General features: G+C 35.4%; 3 protein-coding genes across 4 annotated transcripts in view; 1 reads left to right on the top strand and 2 right to left on the bottom strand.

The window, feature by feature from the left end:
• Nucleotides 1-983, bottom strand: part of LOC137395170 (uncharacterized methyltransferase YdaC-like) — a 265,899-nt gene extending 264,916 nt beyond the window's left edge. Inside the window, exon 1 of the mRNA XM_068081998.1 lies at nt 972-983. The gene's annotated coding sequence lies outside the window, so the exon portion shown is untranslated. The remainder of the gene's footprint in view (nt 1-971) is intronic.
• LOC137395169 (eukaryotic translation initiation factor 6-like) lies at nt 437-9,545 on the bottom strand. Its single transcript, XM_068081996.1, has 7 exons — nt 9,360-9,545; nt 6,134-6,219; nt 5,747-5,922; nt 4,834-4,944; nt 2,990-3,055; nt 1,495-1,676; nt 437-812 (listed from the first exon to the last, which is right to left on the bottom strand). Exons 1-7 carry the CDS (start codon nt 9,464-9,466, stop codon nt 803-805), a joined length of 738 nt encoding a protein of 245 aa, XP_067938097.1. The 5' UTR covers nt 9,467-9,545; the 3' UTR covers nt 437-802.
• A 279-nt stretch (nt 9,546-9,824) lies between these two features.
• Nucleotides 9,825-20,344, top strand: LOC137393750 (brain acid soluble protein 1 homolog). Of its 2 annotated transcripts, none has more exons than XM_068080436.1 (9): nt 9,825-9,884; nt 13,668-13,928; nt 14,093-14,224; nt 15,425-15,539; nt 16,323-16,420; nt 17,084-17,144; nt 17,237-17,379; nt 18,277-18,454; nt 19,888-20,344. In XM_068080436.1, exons 2-9 carry the CDS (start codon nt 13,716-13,718, stop codon nt 19,950-19,952), a joined length of 1,005 nt encoding a protein of 334 aa, XP_067936537.1. In that variant the 5' UTR covers nt 9,825-9,884; nt 13,668-13,715; the 3' UTR covers nt 19,953-20,344. The 2 variants fall into 2 exon arrangements, with proteins under 2 accessions (XP_067936537.1, XP_067936538.1); XM_068080437.1 differs by having other exon boundaries at nt 9,836-9,856.
• The last annotated feature ends 1,461 nt before the right edge of the window (nt 20,345-21,805 follow it).

Below are 21,805 nucleotides of genomic sequence, written 5' to 3'. Positions count from 1 at the left end.
GTTGTGCCACTTTAATCTATTGGTAGGTTGTCACTGTTCATGGTTAGCTTTGTTTAAAATTTATTAGAATTTGGACTGAGGAAATACTGGCTTTCTGGCTATCAGATAACTTAGTTTCATTAAAACAAAGCGATGACATGTCACAAATTAATTGTTGCATTGTTTGTGAATGTGGTGTTTGCTGAAATTAATTAACTGCCAACCACGTGCTTACAAACATCCATGCAGATTATCCAAGCATCCACTTGTGAAGATCACAACTTCATAACAATTCTTGCAAAATCTATTGGGCGTTTGCTTGTTTGGCTGCGCAGACTAATAACCTATTTTTGGTATAGCCTGATGAATTTTCAAAATAATTATGGTTACATTTTGTCTCGAATGGATTACGTCAAAGAAACATTGATAGTATGGGCTGACAATCTGGATAGCTATGTGCGTTTTAAAAGAAGTTATATTTTAGAACCTTGCCAAATGATTATGTAAGGAAGGCATGTTAAATGACTGTTTTACATGACCTGATGAAAATATGTTACAGCACAAACTCGCATGTTATAAAGCAAGTGTACAGCATAATTGCAATACAAATATAAATGTTAAAATCTGTTAGTATGAGAACTACCCAATCATCTGCAGCTCTCCTAATCGATACATTTGCCATTATTTTACAGGAACAATAATGATAAATATGTTCTTTACAGGCTTATAATTAAAGCTGCGTATAATTGCAATAATTGGCTGATACACTTGCTATGTACAAATATGCCGTGTCCAACCATTCTCTGTCTCCTCTTTGATCAGTTTATGCCAGACTACAATAGCAAAAAGTGCAGATAGAACCATAGGTCAACATTCAGATTATTATAGTTAAGCCATTCTTTTGCACAGATAACAAGTTAAACTATAATTATTACAGATTCATCTCCTGCCCTGTTTGTTTACGTATTTGTCATGCTGGGAGGATGTTTAACAAATGTATTCACTGCACGCGCTGTTTCTAACAAAAATGAAATTATAAACTGAGCTAAATTAATATGTTCATAAGAACGCGGATATTCGCTAAATTATTTTGATTAGGTGATTCACAAAATATATGCAGCAGTTATATCTAGGCAAAGTTATATTTGCCTACATTTGTTTTTTCTAGAGAAAACGCCAGGTAACTTTGCTTAGTGCATTATCTACAGTAACTAGCAAAGTGGCCCAAAGTGCAATGTAGGTGGCCAGGAGAGTAAGAAACTGACTTATAGAATCAATCTAATAAACTAAAAAGTAATTTGCAATCAATAATCAATCAAGCGTCAAGTCTAGGAGCAATTCACAGCTTCAAGTCTATCAATCCTGAATCATGATAAATTACTAAAGCAACAAAGTCTTATTTAATATTTGGGAAAAGCATGTTGACAAAGGCCAAAACATAATTAAAGGATTTAAAGGGAGACGAGTCGGAGCATCGAGAGGCAGAGTGAAACGAAGAAAAGGAGAGAGACCAACCTATCAATTAGTGAGTCTCTCATCTCATTGGCGATTGTATTGGCTGATGCATCACTTAGTTTAAAGACGCTCTCTATAACCGAGAGTTCTGTACTGGTTGTATCCATTCCACAAAACGCACTCCAATCATTAACCACTAGACCGCCTCCTAGCACGTCACTTCCTCTGTTCACAGTGCCTGCCTGTAATTAGACACGCCCATGAGCAAATAAGCAGGTGAACATTCTTTGCAAACACAATAAAGAGATAATTGTGGAGCCTTGCCAAGTCCCGAGCTCCTCAACAGTATTATGGCTCAACCATCTAAAAGAGCGCATCTTTGCTCAGCCAAGGTGAGTGTTAAACCATAACTGCCACGAACAACTTTTATCGTATTTACTAGGTAAATCAGACACGCTGATTACGATTTTGTAATCAAAATAAAAATTAGGCCACTAACTTTTAGAGTAATGAAGGATTTTTTATAGCGTTTTAATATCGGTCTCGAAAACAACATGATCGGCATAGCAAGCTCCGCCCATAAATACGTGACGTAACCTAGCTTTTAGGAACAGAAGTTACATAGGTATGGTTAGACCGATTTAGAATAATATAGATGGGTGTTTTAAAATCCATTAATATCTAAATTCAGCCTTAAAAATAATATCAGTCTTTTCTGAAAGGTAGATAAGCTATTTAGCATTGCATATTTAAAAAGCGCGATAACAACGCTAGCTTGTGATAAAACCGCGCTTTTTGAGCTCATTTTTTTCGGCGTCCAGCCCATTTAAACGTCATGTAACAAGCTGCGAGCAATTTTAAATAGTTTATATCCCTTTCATAAAAAACTGAAATTATTTTACAGGCTGGATTTAGATAATAATGGGTTTTAAGACACCCATCTCTATTATTCTAAATCGGACTAAACATTCCGAACTTCCATTTCTAAAAAAGCTAGGTTTCGTCACATATTTATGGGCGGAGCTTGTAATGCCGATTGTGTTGTTTTCGAAACGGACATTGAAACGCTTTAAAAAAGCCTAAATGACTTTGAAGATTAGTGGACTAATCTTTATTTTGAGTACAAAATCGGAATCAGCATGTCTGATTTACCTAGTAAATACGATAAAAGTTATTCGTGACAGTTATGGTTTAAGTACTGATAGACTAAAAAGATGCGATGAAGGTATGTTTTGGGTCGGTGGGAACTATACTGTGAAAGCTAGATTTTCTTTTCAGTCATGTAGGAGGTCGCCACCACAAATGGTGTATCCTGATATAGAATATATGGTGACCATTTGCACATGAGATTTGACACAGGAGCAATTGTGGCTAGATGCCCTTCCTAACGCCTCCAATAGTCCTCCTGTGATTCAAAACTAGCCCATGAACCTTGTACATTGTAAAGTAAGTGACATTCTGTCTCATCTTAACTAGGCTACTACTCTTGAGTAGGAGGGGTCACATGAACATGGCAACAAGCTTTAGGTATGAGAGAGTAAGATAGAAAGCTCACCACAAGTGGAACTTGAAGCAAAGATGACAGCTCATCCTGATCATCAACCTTTGTTTTAGGATGCACCTGAAACACATTTCAGTCCTTCATGACCATAAAAATTAGCAGAATTCCTAGTGGCTCTACATAATGCCGAGTAACCATCTATTGAAAAAAATGAATCATTTGTCATGATAGATTGCTTGGAAGTATCAGATGTAATAAACCACACATCAAATATAAAAAAGGTAAACATGCAATAGTAAATGCAGTAAACATTCCCATAATGTCAACCTTCTATAACATAAATTGCACTTAACGTAAAGAACATGTGTATATTTTTGCTTCATATTATGTAATAAATCCTATATAGTGTAAAGTGTCAAGTCGCTGCAAGTTCTCAAACTCGATAGGAATAATTAGAGTCCCACGGCTAGCTTTAAAAATATCGTTTTCTCTCTTACCGCACTCGGGAAAGAGAACGACATGTAGGAGTATCTCTATTATTTATACTAGTACCCTGGCAGTCTAGAGTGCTGTGAGAGAATATCAGGTGTGCTGATAGAGTACAGAGAATAAGTAGCTATGCAATTATTCAGAAATACCTAAAGACGGGTGATTGGTGCAGATGTAACAGTGTCGGTATACCAAGCTGAATATCACGAGTCGGAGTCTCATCAAAAGCGATGTTTTATACTAACTTCTAACGCTATCGACAGATAGACCGACAGGCAGAGACCGCTCTTATTACAGTAAAGATATATTTTTGTTTTTACTTTAGACTTATTTTTTGTATTACACTTATACTTTTATACATTTACATTTTTTTTGACAGCAGTCTTTGCTGTCTAGAAAAGTGAATAAATTGACTTAAATTGACATTGAAGGTGTGTACTATTCTCAACTTAATTCAAAATTACCATAATTAGACCCTAAACCAAGTGAAAAAAGAAAAAGTAAGAAAACAGAAAATTATCGTACAAACAATTAATACTACAATTACTGTACAGACATTAGATTTAAAAGTTGGGTTTAGTTTTTCCTGTTTGAAGGGCCAAAGGGATAAGTTTCGGAAGATCTTGGAATGGATTTACATGTATTTCTCCGCAAGATGTACACACAACCTAATTTGTATAACTCTATAACTACTGCTCCAAAATCTATGCAGGACATATTAACAAGAGGCAGACGCTTCCGACCTTTATAAAATCTGCTCCGACCTCGCATTATAATCGCTAGCCATAATAGGTAACCAAAATATGCAGCGAAACGTCTAAATGGGGAAAATGTTTTAGAACGGCGGCCAAGGGAAGTGCTTTGGTTTTGTATTCACACATTGCCAAATCGCAGGCGATGGCATCATATATCACACCGTCAAGCTTTGGCAAAAAAATAACAAGCTTATGTCATGGCTTTGAGCTTGAATCGAGAGTTTATTTCTCCAAAACTGGTTTTTGTTCTTCACCATCAAACACATGCTGCAAAACTAAATATCATGATTATATTAGTATAAATAAATGTAATTTTAATGTGCTGTCAGTTAACCTTTAAAGGTTGACTTGCAACACAATATCAAATAACTGTAATGTGAATTTTGTTGCAAGTCAACCTTTAACATATAAGCAGCCCTATAAAAGTAATCAAGTCCAGGTCAGTTTACTGACAATTATAGATTTTGTCTGTGCAACAGCCAAATAATATTAAAATCTTTTCAAATATATTTTCAACATTTGTGGATAATACTTGTATTGATAAAAGTTAAATACTCAACCATCTTGATTGATAAATGCTATATACTACATGTAAGTCTCCTACATGTGTGAAAATCCTACACCAAACTTCCTCGACAGGTTTAGAGTACATACCAAGCCTCCCTGATTAGTGAAGACACAGTAGCTGCCAACTAGCACACTGTCAGCTACAGTTTGTCGAAATACTTCAACTTTCAGAGTATCAGCGAGAATTTCTTCAGTTTCCTGTTGAATAGAGTGTCACTCGTCAGGATGGAAGGGAAGACGAGCAAACGAGGAAATTACTTTGGCAATTCATACATCCAAGTTTTGTTTTATCTGTTTTAAATTTGAAGACTGGTGAGAACATGATTCTCGCTCGAAAATCCTTTAGATGAACTAAAGCGGATGTCACAGGTTTTATGAGACCAATTCGCGAGCTGGTTCATTTTAAATGTAGGTAATGGTGGTATCTAATGAAGCATTTGATAAAACTTGTATAAAAAATCAATCACTTTTATTTGATTGAACACTGTTTTGACTAGTGATCGAATGCCTTAAAACTATTTTAAAATGGAATTTATAAACATTATTTATATCCAATTTGTTACATATGATCTCGTTATTTATGAGATGCATATATATATAGATGAATTTTTATTGGCTTCAGCCAGTCAACTTTTCTGCTGCATCGTCACTTAGTTTTTGGCACCTCCAACAAGAAAAATGTTGTTTGACTTCGCGATGCAAACAAAACAAATATTGATGCATCAAGCAGAACAGTGTGAGAGCAACTAGGAATTTGTAGGAACAGAAAACTTAAACTATATATATATACAATTTACATCTTTTCTTGACGAATTAGTTATGCTTAAGATATCTATTTGCATGGAATGCTAGCTGGAATAGTAAAATGTATCAAGGTTACTAAATGCAGTGTTGATATTGCGAAAAAATTAAAAACTGGCACCAAACAAAATTATTTTAGTTTTACGTTCAAATATGAGTCAGAAAAGCTCTTTGAAGAGCAATAGAAAAGTCTCATTACCTTATCAAGATCGGGATGGACTAGAGCTACATAGTCATTAGCCGCAATTGTGTTCCCAAGAGCGGAGAGTCGTTCCTCCACCCGTTGAATCTTAACGCTGTCAGGTAAAGAATTACGCAAATGCTGTAATTCTTGATCTGTGGTAGTGTGAGGAACCAGAAGACCGTGTTTGTTGGCTGAAAGGGAGCAAGAATAAGTAAATTATTATAACAAATCCATTTTAGAATGAGTTGAATCCAGTATTCTGTAAGCCCAATTTTCTCACTAATTACCAACACACAGAGAAAGAAATTTAGGCTGACTGGGCAAACAGAAAGGGCAGAAACTATACCCTACGATGTAAAATATGCGGCCAATACAAAGACTAGACAAAGTATAGTATCTCACCAGCTGTCATTCGTCCAATTATTCTGCAGCCGGCAATGCTCGTGTGTACAACTGGAATATTTTCTGACAGTTCACCCTCAAATATGCTAATAAAAACACACAAACATGAATGAAGTGAACGGCTAAAGCTTTAGGTTTGATACAATTTGAATAAGAAGTTTTTACATCACTATCAGCCACTATCCACTATCACTACAGTCCCATCAGCCACCACCAACTCTTTGACAGTAATTAAGTGTAAAAGTGACTTAGTCTTCACAGCCAATCGAAAAATGCGCTGCCTCATGCCCAAGCCACTGTGCATTATTACGCAGACGTTTTTCAACAATTTCATTTATGAGATACTATAATTGACTAATTTTCTAGCTTATATGACGAAGTCATTTCGGTTTCTGGACATAGAATTAATTTGCACAACGTCGAGCAGTGATCTGCATGTCATAAAGTCTAGTTTTCCACGTATAAAATACATTTTACTCAATTGGTTAATACTGACGTCAGACGCTTTACTAAAATTTTTATTTGTCGTCATACATTTTCTTTAAAGAATAGAGAAAGCATAATATTATTATGCTTTATTATTATTTATCTTGAGGTGTTGACTGATGTTCTAAAAAAAAGCATCAAGGAGATTGACCAACCAGAAGCTGAGATATAGCCAGCCAAACACAGGTCTACCAAAAGACATAAGTGTTTTGGTAATCCTCATATTAGCATCAATATATGACGTATGAAATCGACTTGTGTGTCATTGGTCAATTAAGCCAACTAATGCGCTCTCCTATAACAATCACGGCGTTTTAATTGGTTTAATCCCTGGAAGTATAGAAAAATCAAATTGGGCCTAACAATCATTGCTCTGAGAATTCCGAACCAGTCCCTCTGACGTGTAGATTAGTTTTAGCATGAAATAATTACACGCATCTATTATTTCGCAATATTTCGCTATCTTGCTAGTTCAGCTCAGTTTTGTTGTTCTCCCGCTTAGCTTCCCTATTCAGACTCATCTTTAGCGGTTCAGATTTTTTTATCTATAGCTAATAAATGGAATCAATTAAATCAATCATCAATCTCAGTTATCATTTAAAATTTTCTACAAATTATATTAGTCATGTCATTTATTCTATACACAGTTATATTATTATTTTGTATAATATGCATTATGATTATTATGTTAATCATAAAAAATAATCATAGATAAGATAATAGATCAATAGAAGAATCAAATCAAAAGTTATCGTTTTCTTTTCTTACAGCAAGAGCAGCATGGTCAAGTTATTCTTTTTAAAATTATGGCTGTAGTGAACTTAGTCTGTTAATAGTGACGATAATCATGCAAATCAACTGAATGCTGCAGTAGGTACACAGTAGAAGGATGATGAATGAACAAAAATTCACATTCCCATTTCTTATTCTAAACAAACTGCAAATCACGGATATCGTATAATATAGACTATACACGCGCCGTTCGTTGAACAGAGGATCTTCGGAGCATATCCGTGAAGATCGAGTTAAAATTTAAGGCACAATAGTCAAAATCTACTCTTATGTTTTGAAAAATCATGGCAAGGGGTTGTGGGCAACTACCTTTACCACACAATGTTTGCTTGGTTCTCCTGAGAAACCAGAGCTAGTTTTTAAATTCTTTATTATCGCGAGAAGCGTTTCACATCTCGTAGCCTAAAACAATCAGTATACGTAATGGCGGTAAGGGTGCGCAACTCCGGCACATGTCCAATAAGTCGATTTCCTACGTCACAACTCTCGGGGTTTTCGAAGGGTTTTTCCTCTGATTCGTTATTAGGTAGACCTGTGTTTGGCTTGCTATATCTCAGCTACTGGTGGGTTAATCCCCTTGATTCTTTTTTATAATATCAGTCAACACCTCAAGATAAATAATAAAGCATAATAATATTATGCTTTCTCTATTCTTTAAGCATTTAGTTTTTATGAACATTCATTTACTCCTCTGTGATGCAATATTAACTACACACAATTCACTGAAACCACAGTTTAGCTAAAAGACATCATTCAAACAAAAAACAAAGCTTTATTAACTAACCGTCTAACATCTGATCGATCCCAGATCGATCTCGTCTCGACTTAACTATTGCCAAACTCGAGACAGGAAATAGAACTATAGCGCCTGCGCACGGCTGTTAAAACATGGCTGCAGAAGAAGGAAAATAAAGTTGCAGGAAATAAAATAAGACCTATTCAATAGATGGTAAAAATATACATGTACATAGGAATATGTTTATAATAATTATTATCAATCAAGCTCAAAATTCTTAAAGATATATAACTTCGCTATTTTAGAGCAGTTTGTGTCCCTTTCGTTTACAAAAAATACATGCATATTGCTATTAAAATGTTGTATTTTAACCATCTACACCAGGAGAAAATTCAATTTAAAAAGAGGTTTATCAATTTCATATATCAAGTGTGCTAGCCTTTGTGTGATGAAATCATCACCAAATGCTCATTATTTTACTGTCTTGTGTCTCAAGTGTCGAATTTTCACAAAACAGTGTCTCGGTCTTGTCTCAAACTTAAAAAACCTGTTCCATCTCTACACACGTCCACTGTGAAGCCGAAGTCAAATTAGAATTTTTAATTCAATAGATTCGATGGTCGACATTTATATGAATTTTATTTCAAGCAAGTAAGCTAGTCAGTAATAATAAAATGAGGCATTGTAGCTCCATAAAATAGTTTATCAACACACAAATTGTGTTGCCTGACTGATATAGGCAACAATATTCCTATGCGATATCATAAAAAAAAACATTTCATAATATCAGTGCCATAAAGTGTTTGTGTTTCCCAAAAATAACTCATTAAAAACCAGCTTTCAATTGAAAAATCAAAGAATTTTTAATGAGGAAGCTTTTTATGCCACTCCAGGTCCTCTCTAGCAGGTGAGATGCCGGCAAAACTTCTTTGTAACTTCGTTAAATCCTTCAAAGTTATAAGCTAAATAATATAAAAAGTGAATTCAAAACTTCATGAACATAATTTGCAAAAACATCAATTTAATAAAAAAGTTCTGTCTGATTCAAAGCTCCTTTGAGTCATAACCATGTGAGTCTTAGAAGGTGTCGGTTGAATGATGTATGATTCGTTTCACATAAAGCATTAAGGGTAAAGTATTTGTAAATTACAAATTGTGAAATACTCAATATATACTAGTGTTTTTCAGTTTGCTTACTAAAGGTTGATTTACCTGTAAAAATTCTCGGATCCCCCTATACCTACTAAGCAATATCCGTTAGTGAGTGTTGCAAAAACACCTATTTCATTATTGCCTTCAAATTGAGCACGAACCGCCATTTGTTATCAGAAAATGCGTAAAGACTGGGCGAACTATATAAATGATAATTTCTAAAGGCAACGAGCAACTTGCACATGCATTGGTAAATACTTTGTATGGTCTACAAAGGCAAACCCTTTAATGCTATTCATTTGTTAAAAATTTGAAAAAGTATTTACCTGCAGCTTCTATGTTGTAGCTATTTTTAATTTTAGTGTGCTGATAATAGTTGTATGTGAAAGGTTTAATAAAATTGTTTTTATAATTTTGCTGAATTTTTAAAAATGTTTTCTTCGTTTAATTTATTTTAAATCGTTTTGCAACAAACCGGATATTGATAACAGCTGGCGGTGACTACGTTTGTAATGTTGGCAGAAGCATAACCTTTGTACGGCGTCGCTGGAATTTTAGTACGGTGTGGCGAATTATTGAAACAAAGTATTTTTTCCAGTATTGATTTTTAAGTTTGTATTGTTGTGCTCAATGCGTCATAGTCAGATTTATTTCGCTTCAGACACATTGCTGTGATGCATTAGGCTATTGATCTTTTTAGATTTTTACACACCCCTAATGAATACCGGTTGTCCGTGAGGCAAATAGTCATTCTTGAATGCATTGACAACCGCTGGTATCTATGCCAGAATAGACTGTTCATTACTCGTGGGACTCAAACAACTTCATAGGCAGCTTATGCGACAAACCTTGCCTGTTAAAATGCATGCTTGTAAAGGCTAGTGTTTAATTGTATGATCGAATAATTGACTAAACTACCTCGTAAAATTGATGTTTGATTTTTAGGCTTCCATAGTACGTTTTAAATATTTCTGCCGAGATTAATACTGTACGTGTTGCATTACTGACCTTGCTGTTTATAAAACAATGAAAATTGACTTGACTAAATGACTGAATAATTCAACGATTACATATACGATTTGCTTAGACTTATGGTTCGCATAGTTGTTTTTGATTGACAGTCATCAAACTGTCTAACCATAGTCTTTGAAATATGGTAAGACTTGAAGCAAATTTTTCTGTTTGTTAGCGATTGCTTCACATACCAAACAACATGGAACCACCATAAAGCTCCATTACAGAAAAACAATAATGCTATGTTCATAAGTTAGCCACTAAAAAATTTCAATTAAAAAAGAACTCACAAGTGAGAAGTAGCCTGAAATGTTTAAAACCGACAATGGGGAATGCCTATGTCAAACTCACAAAACACACAAATTATCACCATCTAGCATGCTAGTTGTGGCTTTCAGTCAATTTTTGTTATGTTTATTTTTATCTGTAATATTAAACACAAAGATAAACACCAAAAAAAATCAAAAGTTCAGGTTTTTGCTTGTGTTGAACCCGCTTATGAAAAGTGCTAATTATGCTTTTGGTATACGTTATAATCAATTCGCTAAATTCGGAGACCGTATACGCAAAATTCCAATGAGCGTTTTTCAACCTCTTGGTGTTGAGTATGACCAGTTCTTACTGAAGTTTCTGCCCAGGACTTTTAAAGAATTAAACATTGCCGAACACTAATCAGTTTAAGTTGGCCAGGTTAGGAATATTTGCACTTGCGCTTTGGCATATGACCTCGTCGTGTGTTACTGTTATAATAGTACGCCTACTTTTGTTCTTGAGCCAATCTCTACGCAGGTATGTTTTGTTCAGTTGAATAAGATAAGCCCATGTTACACCCCTTTGCAATTTGTGCTCTAAAACTAAAGCTAGCATAAGTTTTGCATATGAATGTTGATTTAAACAAACGGTATATTTGAATGTAAGCTATAAATAATACATAGCTCTGTTAGTATAGCTCTATCATAAATTTTTAATATATAAGGTCAAGTCTGGCAAGTTGTGCGGTTTTCTGTTTGTGAAGCTCTCTAAACCACCGAGGCTCACAAAACTCGAATATTTATTAACCAGCTGAATGGGTGTCATTTAATTTTAATAGAAGGTAAACAGCAGACAGCCAAATTACCAACAAAAGTAAATTGCTTGCAGTATAGTGCCAACTCTGTCCTTGGACACAATGTGTAAGCAGATCAGGCTAGCAATTGTTTTTTGAATGCATTTAAAAATTGTTGCTTTTTAGTTATTTCCTGTTAGGAGTTTCTCATCTGTATGTGTGATGAGCTGCTATCAGTTCTGACAGTCTTGGTCAATGTTTAGCATTCTTGAGCAAACTGACTATAGTCAATAATGACACTTCTAAATTGCAAGACCTTTTAGTATTCTGTTTGACTAGTTATCCTCCTTCTACAGTGCCGTCAGAAATTATGATATCATCTCACATGTTAAGAGACATTTGCTAGTAGTGATTATTTGCTGCCTTAATTTTGCTAGAAACCGCCGCAAAACATACCATTAGATGCAGAACTTTTTAACGATTGATATGGAGTGAGTTTCCATTAAACAGCAATTAGCAATTAATTATTTTCAATAAAAATCCATATACAACTTACCTTGACAAAAATTTGAAGATAGCCTAGTTATTCACTTATTACATTCTCAACTAACTAATTTACAATATTATTGCAACATAATTTGAACAGCTCGTGTAATAATCTGTGGCCCTGAAAAGGGCCATCCCAGGTGTGTAAAGTGGCTGAATTCCCATTATTTTTGTTATAATATGATGACACTAATTCATCACCTCTGCCATAAAATGAGGCTGGAAGGCATGCTAGAACAAAGAGAAATTTCTGCATCTAATGATGTGTGATATGTAGTAATTAAATCAATTAACATAGCTCTAAAATGCGTGTCAACATTAATAAAGGCATGAATTATTGGGTGGTCTCAGTTTTTCACAGCACCGTATACTCCACAAGCCAAATATTTGCAATGGCACCTATCTTTTGATTTGTGTATGTACATTTATACTTTTAAAACGTATTGATGTCGATAAATTACAAGCAATTGAACAAGCTGAATTTGTGTTGAATAGTATTGTAAAAATGGTTATCACAATATAAGGTCCTTCGAAGATTGCTTCATTTTTTGTACGTAGTTCGAAGTTGTATTAGTTTTGATAAATGTCTAGAGGTAATGTATATCAAAACAATCCTTCACCCAATTTTCTCACAAAGGGGATTTCTATATATCTTATTTTAAGAGTGGAGATAAATCTTACTTCATATCCATCTGTTGGTATTTCATGTGCTTCTAAATAACTGTTATTGCAGGAAACATGCCATAGTTGGAAAAACTTGTAAGATCAATTTTCTGCATGGCTTTCAATATTTATTTGATGTACAACCAATATCTAATGTTAATCGGTTTATCCTGCATTGCATTACAACGCTTAATGATCAGCTCAATTTTTTGTCTTGTATTGACTACTGAAGAAGCATGTCATATTGAGTTCTTCAAAATAAGAACTTTTTGATGATAGGTTAACTGTTTATGATGATTTATTGTAATTTTTTTCTATTCTTTTCTAAAATGGCCATGCTTGATACATTTGTTCGTGTCAGTATACTCCAGGAATATCAGTCACTAAGTATACACTCTATATACTGTAGTCAAAAGGGACATTTATTGGCTTCTTGCAACAGCAATAAATACTTGCAGGCCATATATCACAACACTCCAAAGTTTTTTCGGAAAGTACCATTTTTTTCCTACTGTTTTATGTTTCATATTTGGTGACATATTTATGTTAACAACAACCTAATCGAGGTATTATAGTTAGGCAAAATGATTTGCAACAGCTGAAGATTATGATTGTGTGCTATGTATCATTTCTTTCTCTCATTTGCCATAGAGTAAGTTTTCATTGCTACACATCTATCTGTTTAGTTGAGGTATTTGATGATGGAAATTTAGCAAATTTGATCAATTCACTATGTTTTACCACAATTTTACTTTTTTTTCACAAGCGTTTTAACCAGAAATAAATTTTCAGTTCTGCTATTTATGACAAAATGCAGTCCAATATTGGGAGTCTCCTTAACTCCATTTACATTTCAATTATTCCTTTTATTCAATAGCCAACTATTTATAGACTTACCATAATGGCCATTTATAAACTTACCAAGGCGACTATTTATGGACTTACCAATGTGACCCTTTCGAGTGCGGGCAATTTAAATCTATCATTTAAAAACTAATGTCTGCGGTATAAAAGATCGGCTTTCAACACAAAGTCTAAAAAGTTGACAATCAATTTGCCTCCTACACAATGCATGTAAAACCTGTCTGGTTTTTCTGTAGGTAAGAGTCGGGCACTTTGACCGACGCTGACCTCAGTCGGCCTGCGGTATGTCGGACGCCCTTCTAGAGGTCGCCGCGCACTGGCAGCAGTATCTTCAGTTGGTACTTCCGGTTGCTGCTGCACTTTTTTTTGTGATTGTTGTGTACTTGTGCAGCTTGGGCTCTTCTTCTGCACCTCAGCTCATAATTAGTGAAACTGTCTCTACCAAGAAGGAGAAGGCACTTGCTAGAAAGAAACTCAAACAGCAGTCTAAAGTACATGTATGTATCTTATGCTTGTTGTATAGCCCTGCTTCCTGTTACATCGAGTTGCTTTTTTAGACTGATGTAAAGCCTTTAGCTTGCAAATAGTGATTTCAAGTTTTTCGCACGGCTGTTGTCTCATGATTTGCGTAAGAAGTTTCTAGAAACTGTTATGGTTGTAGAAACCAAAACCGTCCAATGGTCATGTTGTCGAAGCTCCGAAACCTCAGTCCGTTGTCAAACCGGAGACAACAAAAGAAAAACCTCAGTCTGACTCTAAGAAGTCTAACAAAACACAAGGGAAGAAGTCCACGGTAAGCGTGCATTTTGGTGTAAGTTGACACGATTGCTGGTGGCATTGCTTGGTTTAGAGGGTGACGGAGGAGGGGATACATGCTGTGCCTTAGTACTATGACCATTACAGTATGGCCATTACTATATGATAGAAATACTGGCAGCATTCTAGTGTCAGGTGCTGTTAGGCTATATGTTATTCAGTCGGGTCTTCTGCGTTTGTTGAAAAAAACATATGAGCCTAAACAAAAGCTTATATAAGTATGGCCATACCAAAGTTAGATACCGGTAATTCGTTTTTACAGCAAATTCAAAGCTGTGTTTACTATATCATACAAACAGTTCTCATGATTTTAAATTAATTACCATGTCAACCAACGAAGAAGAGTGTTAATCCTCCAATGGCAAATGTTGTGTTGATGCAAGTAGTGTTGCAATGTTTCACATTGTTGAACACTATTTTTACTGTTGTGTTGTCGTTCAATGCTACTCATTGATACAAGCAATCAAATGGACACTGCAATAGCCACCCTTTGTGCTGTTCTAAAATATGTCAAGCCAACAAATTCATTCTAATATTTATGTATTATAATTATGGTTATAAGAATCTAAGATGAATTACATATGATGGCGGCTGTTTGTGCATCCACTGATGCTCTAGCAATTGTTTGATCATGTATTGATCTGCATTGTTAAATACAAAAATGTTTTTAGCGATTGGTTTAGTAAACCAATCGCTAACTTGGCTGGGTTAGCCTCTTTTGTGAGTGGTCAAGATCAACAAATCATCTTTTGTGATTGGTCAAATGTACCAGCTCTCTCACTCTATTCCTTTTATGATGCACTGACTGGATTACTTACTTCGGCTGAACTAATAGCGCTTGTTAATCCTTTTTATATCGTCAGGTCAATGACCCGCTCTGCCTTGCAATCCTTAATCTTCTACGCGTTGGCTGGCTAGTCAAGCGTAGAAGATTAAGGAAGTCAAGCCAATGCGGTCAGTCAGAATGCAAGATTGTTGAGTCGGCGGAGTATTGTTGAGAAGTTTCATTCATGAATGACAGCTGGCTGCATTGACAACTCTGTTGGTTATGAGCTTACAAGAGCTTCAATTCTTATGTGGATCTTGCCTATTTCTAGGCGAGAAGATGGTCATTCATTTTTCTGTCACGACTCGATACTCTCATAAAATATGATGCGTTTCATTCTTTCCCTTATAGACTAAGGTGGTAAAGAAGGAATCAGGAAAGCTACTCGCAGAGGCAGCCTCAGCTAAAACTTCCAAATCTGAGGCTATTAGACAAGAGAAGGCTCAGATGCAGGAGGCTGAGCAAGGTATTTGTTACTTGGGCATCTTTTTGAAATGTGTGTTTATCAGCTTTTTTGCGCTCTATTCATTTTGTACTTTGTGCTACAGCGAGAAAAGAAAAACGTTGTAATCGGTTGTATGTTAAATTTCACTCAATCTTTGTGTACCAGCTTGTCATCTTCAAAAAGATTCCTGCAGGAGTTAAGGTGGTTGTAATATTTTGTAGAGGCTCCATTAGACATTTTCATCATTTGCTGCAGCTTGTCTAGATTTATAGAAATCTTTTGAAGAACTATGCAAATACAATCAAACATCTACTAACCATCAACTCAGCATACGATTTTTTTGGCTTCCAACGATAAATTTGTTTTAGAAATATTGTTATACCTAATATTTCAGAGATATTATTATATTTATTATCCTAAAGATGTTATATGTTTGAAATTACTCTGCATAGCTAAGTAATATTCTTACTTGACCAAAATAATTAGATAGTTAGCTTCATAGAGCATTTTTGTTCATGTTTTGGTAGTCCTAGAATGAGATCCAACATCTGCCATAATAAGAACAAGTTGATGTACTTGTTAGTTACAGTTTTATCTTCTTGATAGATTAATCAACATATAGCCTCATTGATGCACTCTCTACTGAATGACGATGTTTAGTTTAGTTGTTTAGTTTAGATGTTTAGTGGAGTCTAGTTGCCTGGCGGCTGTGCTGTACATGATCTCAAACTCAGGTTCAGTCTGCTAAGTCATGTTGACGAGCATAGAGTAAGGAGATTGCTGTATGGCTACACGGTATTTCAGGAGAGTGGGTGAAAGTTCTTTCGGGAAAGGAAAAAAAGGCTAAACAAGCTCAAATGGCTACGGAAGAAGCTGAGAGATCAATAGCAGTTTCTAGACAGGTTGGTCAATATCGACAGCCATCTTGGAACATATGAGCATTTAATATATAAATCCATTATTCTTCTTTTCTGGTAGCTAATAAAGTCATGAGATATGCTGGTGTGCTCAAGTGGGGTGTCATGGGGTGTAAGCTTGTCATGGGGTATAAGCTTGTCATGGGGTATAGTGATGTCATGGGGTACGCTGACGTTTTGAGTTCTGATGGTGTCATGAGGCTTGAGCATCATATTTATGACGCTGTAAGACAATGTCATAAATATGATGGGTGCATTCGGTGTGCATGATGTTTTGAGGTCAGATGTTTTCATGAAGTATGATGATGTCACAAAATCTGATGACTTCATAATATATGATGATGTCATGCGGTGTGATGATGTCACGCGGTGTGATGATGTCACGAGGTATGATATTGTCAGCAGATATGATGATGTCATAATGTGTGATGATGTCATAATGTGTGATGATGTCGTAAGGTGTGATGATGTCGTAAGGTATGATGATCTCATAGGCATGATCATTACATTACGTCTTAGGTACAATGATGGGGTGAGTTTATCGAAAAATATGAAATTATCCCATTATGTGACTGCCCGTTTTTATGCAGTTGGTCATTCCAGTTAGTTTTATTTTATGTATTATAGCCGCATTTGGTAATGTTTCAGGCTATAATAGACGAAGCAAATAGACTTATGGCAGAAGCTGCCAGTCAAAACCTACCAAAAGGTAAGTTTGCTAAAGAATCTTCTGTTTTATTATAGGTTTAAAAAATCTGTCTCATTTCTGGTTGTGTTAAATCCTACTTTTTTTGGCTGCAGCTTCAGCAAAATCGGGAAAAAAATTAAAAACTGAGAACATCGCAGACTCTACTACTGCACCGGCTTCTTCCAAAAACAGCAAAGTTAAGGATGGCAAGAAAAGAGATGTTCTCCAGGAAAAGAGCGTCTCATCAAGCATTCCTGTAAGTCGAATAGCTGTAGTTTGTAAGCTTTATTGGTCAGTAGGTGTATGTATGATTGAAGGAGCTGTGAGATCTATTACTTTTCATAATTTGGTTTATGTTAAAACCAGTTGTAGGTTCACCTTCTTTGGTCGCCTGCTTATTTTCACTGCTGTATTTCCAATTGACCAATATACAAGTTTCCTGAATTTTAGCCTAATGTTCAGGTGTTATCATACAGCTATTCATGTAGTGTATCTTCTATCGGCATTACTTTTTCAAAGCTATCAATGTCAATATTAATTACACACTTTTTAGTGTGTAATTATAGATTAACAACAGAACTAATTGAAATCCTCACTATAATAAGAGCTGTGTTCGGCAGTCCGATGCTATTCTAAGAGCATTGGGAAAAAGATTGCCCCACACGGGCATCGAACCCGGATATTCCAATTTCCAGCAAAGCACGCTACCAGCCGTTCTACTCGACCACCTATCCACATGTATTAATAATGGTTGCGTGCATAGGGATTACACATGACGATCTCCCATGGTGCATGGGATCACCAGCGTATTAGTGTAAAGTACTAGTATATCGTAATAACTGGTTACCTCGCCATGCTACATCTACATAAATGCTGGCCGTGCAATAGACATGTGTATGAATCATTAGACCAAATCAGTATAGTGACTGTTATGGTCACACGTACACAAACAGACATATTAAACATACTTTGTATCTATGATGTGTGGGCCTTTACGTCTTCACAAACTATAATCTTTTATATTAGATGCAAAGCTTTCCAATAATTCAAAACTTTAGTAAACACCAGTAATCGCTTTAGACTTTATAGGCAGCTCCAGTTAATGATTAACAAGGCTTCAGTTAATATACCACAATTCTTGTCTCGTTTCCAGAAGTTGCCTCCCTCAGAGCCTCAACCAGATGTGCGTCCAAAGGACCCAAAACCAGCTGCTGTTTCTGCCCCGGCGCCATCAGGTGACGGACCGCTTCTTGCCAGCTCTGACGCAGACAAGTCTTTACAGGAGAAACTCGCTGAAGCGATGCAGCCAGCCTTCGATGAGCTGGGAGGAGGTAAATCTTCTCTCCGCTTTTTAGCCAATCACAACATGACGGCATAGCTATGGCTCTTTATTCAGGAAAAATTAGCAGTAGAACTCCTGGCAATAGTTTGATGAATGATAAACCGATACTGAAGGAAGTAGATAAGCTTTGCATTTACAGTTGACCCTCGTTAAAACGGACTAGTCCATTTTAGCCGATTGTCTGGTTTAATCAATGTGCTTATATATGGAGGTCCAGATATACTGAAAAATCACATTGATAAGACCTATCTACATAACACTATATACTGTTCTATCTATATATTTCTCAAAATTTGTCTGTGTTTCTGCGCGTTTGTCCAGCTTTAGCTATGAAAATCTTGGAATAAAAATTCGTATTGCAGAAGATTTGATCTCGGACCACCCTATTCACCAGTCCAATCTCTTACCGATTAAGCCACACAAGCTTGATAGATTTTTTATGCGATATATGTTGTTATATGCTACCGCTCAATGTTATAACGCAATGTCATTGAGGGCAGTAGCATAATTTTATGCGTGCTCAATGCTCTTATTATTAGTAAGCTTACTCAAATTATCCATTGGCATAGTGCTAGGCTAATAGCAAGTGGCAGGCAACTACATTGCTTCTCATTGTCTATAAGCTGGTTTTTAATACTCGTGCAACGCCATGCATTCCGCTAGCCTTGCATACAATTTTACATATTTAACAAGCAAGAAAAGAAAAATTTTTTTTTAAATAGCAAAGTAGCTCCTATAATAACCATTTGTTTGTCAAAATTTGCGAAGGTTTTTACTCGTCATCCTTAAGTCATGGTTTTACTGAATATTAAAGAATTTACTCTTTTAAACTTATGTTGTGGTTTTTGAACATGTTTATGAATCATATAAAAATTATATTTCACAACCATCAAAGTCAAATAGCACACAAACCTTATGATCGGAGAACATATTTGACTATTGCGAGTGATTTATATAAATCAATAGAAAAGTATTTCTTACGTTTAACAATTTCATAATTGTTTACTAAAATGTTTTATTACTGAACTTTGATAACTGAAATTACACTCTGATTGCAGCTGCTATTCCCAAAGTTATTCCTCTTATATGATGTCCAGACTAACGGGGTCAATTTTGCTGAGAGTTGACTGTACAAATTTTTTTTTCACTTTAGAACACATCCACGCGAACTAAATTTTGTAGAAATGGTGTCTCTTTTAGCAATCGGCAGCCACCAGTTCGTAGATCTTACACATGATGTGTTGAGGCATGAACAATGCCTTTTGAGTTATATATACACGAGACACTTCTAATAGGCTATCCTATCCAGCCATTGCTCCGTTTTGTATCGCTCAACTATTTTAGTTTCAGATTTGGACACATGATCTTTTAATCTGAACTTTTTATTTCTCATGCATGTCAAACGATTTTTCTTTATTGTAGATTGGGAGGAAGCAAAACCTCTCAAAATGAAGAATGTGAAAAAGAGAGCCCGTCGTGATAAATGAGCTCTCGGTTGTCTTCCTGCAAGCCACTGACTTTGTGCTCGAGCTGATTGCTTGATTTTCATCTGAAAATGAAAATTACCTAGCCGAGTTGAACTGAATTTCAATGAAATGTGTAGTAGCCTCGAGCCGATTCACTTTGATCTGTGTTGACAGACTATGTTAGGCAGAGTATAGTACAATTGAGCGGCTCTGTCATATTATTATAAACCGTTAAGTTTTTACCGCCATTTTACAGACATTTTAGTTGGTGGTTTTCTTGTTGGTTTTGGGACTCGGTTACATATTATTAATATTATTAAATGTTATGTTTATATGATTATTTTGTCTTGCGTCGCATAGTCCTTAGATCTCTGTTGGCCTATGGGAGTCTGAAGCTTTCACTCAGTCATGTATGAAGGAAGCCTTTTCTCCTTTTCTTTTACCCTACCTTGTTTCTAGACGATTTTGCTCAAGATTTGACTTTGGACCAACCTGCTTTAGCAGTTTTAGCTAGGTGTATCTTCTACCTTCGGCTATATTCTTTGGGAAAGACATTCATGACTTCAGCTGCTTGCAGGAGCATTTTGTGAGTTGGAATATGAATAAAGGAGACAAAGTGGTATAACAAAGGATATCTTGTTCTTCGGGTGCTTGATGGTCAAGTAAGTGGGTTGCCTGTAAAAGTTGCCAAAAAAGCAGATCAGTTTTTTAATCATGCCATAAGATTTACGTTCTGATGGTTCAGTGAACAACTGAAAAATTTTAATTTTGCAGCTTATCCAATATTTTTTCAATATCTGAATAACACCTTAATTTACAAGAACTAGCCGAGTAACAATTTATGATCATTAATAGCTATAATTGTCTACCACCAGTTCCCGGGATTTTCTAGAATGTAAAAATTAAAAACAGCCATCAATTTTTATCATATATGTGTAAACTAATGAAACACCGAGACTGCTGCAATTTTTTCTTGTTATATAATCAAATATTTCAAATAATATGACAACACTTATTGTTAACTAGTTGAATGTCTGACGTTTCACAGGAAATAAATTAATTACCCAATAAATTTGAATTATTTACTTGGTAAGCTTGTAACTTAAGCTAGCTAATAAGCTAGTTAATAATCAAATTGTATTTCTCCTAAGAGCTTCAAGTGTGGCTATTTAAATTATTGTAATGAATATGTGCAATATTATTAATCACTTTGATAGTTATTCATGTAGTCTAATGAGCTGGCTCGCCTGTCTGCACACTTGGAGGTTCCAAGTTCAAATCCTCTGCGAAGCAGATTTTCTGTACCTAAAACTTTATCGCTATAACTGGACAGACGAACAGCAGACAAACCCTGAAATTTATACCTGTAGATTGAAAAACTACAGCAGAAGTAGTATTGTAATTAAAAGGACTGTTCTTACTTGCAAATTAAAAAGGTTTTTGTGATTTTTAGCATTAATATTCTAAACAAGGTAGCACTTCACAGATAGTATCGTTATGGTAAAATTCCTTTGCTTAGAAGATATGCAACACATTCCGCGGTGTGTTGTGCAACCCAGCAACCATAAAATAAAAATACAGGAATATGGTGGTTGTTTGCAAATATGAATTCAAGTAAATAAAAGGCGTAGATTTATTTTAAAAAAAATTATTATTTCATATATAATTTTTGAAATTAATAACATCAATTTTTAAAATTATTATTCTGTGCAGTCCTTAATACCACACATGCACATTTTGATGAAAAAACCCCAAACTTATTCAGCCTACATTTTGCAGCTATATTTATACAGGCGCTAGTTATTGGGAGCCTGAAGAGTGTTGGCTTAGTAAAAACTCAAGTCGTTTTTTAATACGCTAACATGCAGGAAAAT

This window comes from Watersipora subatra, chromosome 4, assembly GCF_963576615.1.
Source record: "Watersipora subatra chromosome 4, tzWatSuba1.1, whole genome shotgun sequence".
In the NCBI taxonomy this organism is placed as follows: domain Eukaryota; kingdom Metazoa; phylum Bryozoa; class Gymnolaemata; order Cheilostomatida; family Watersiporidae; genus Watersipora; species Watersipora subatra.
The sequence above is the reverse complement of the archived record's forward strand: the minus strand, read 5'-3'. Positions and strand labels throughout refer to the sequence as shown.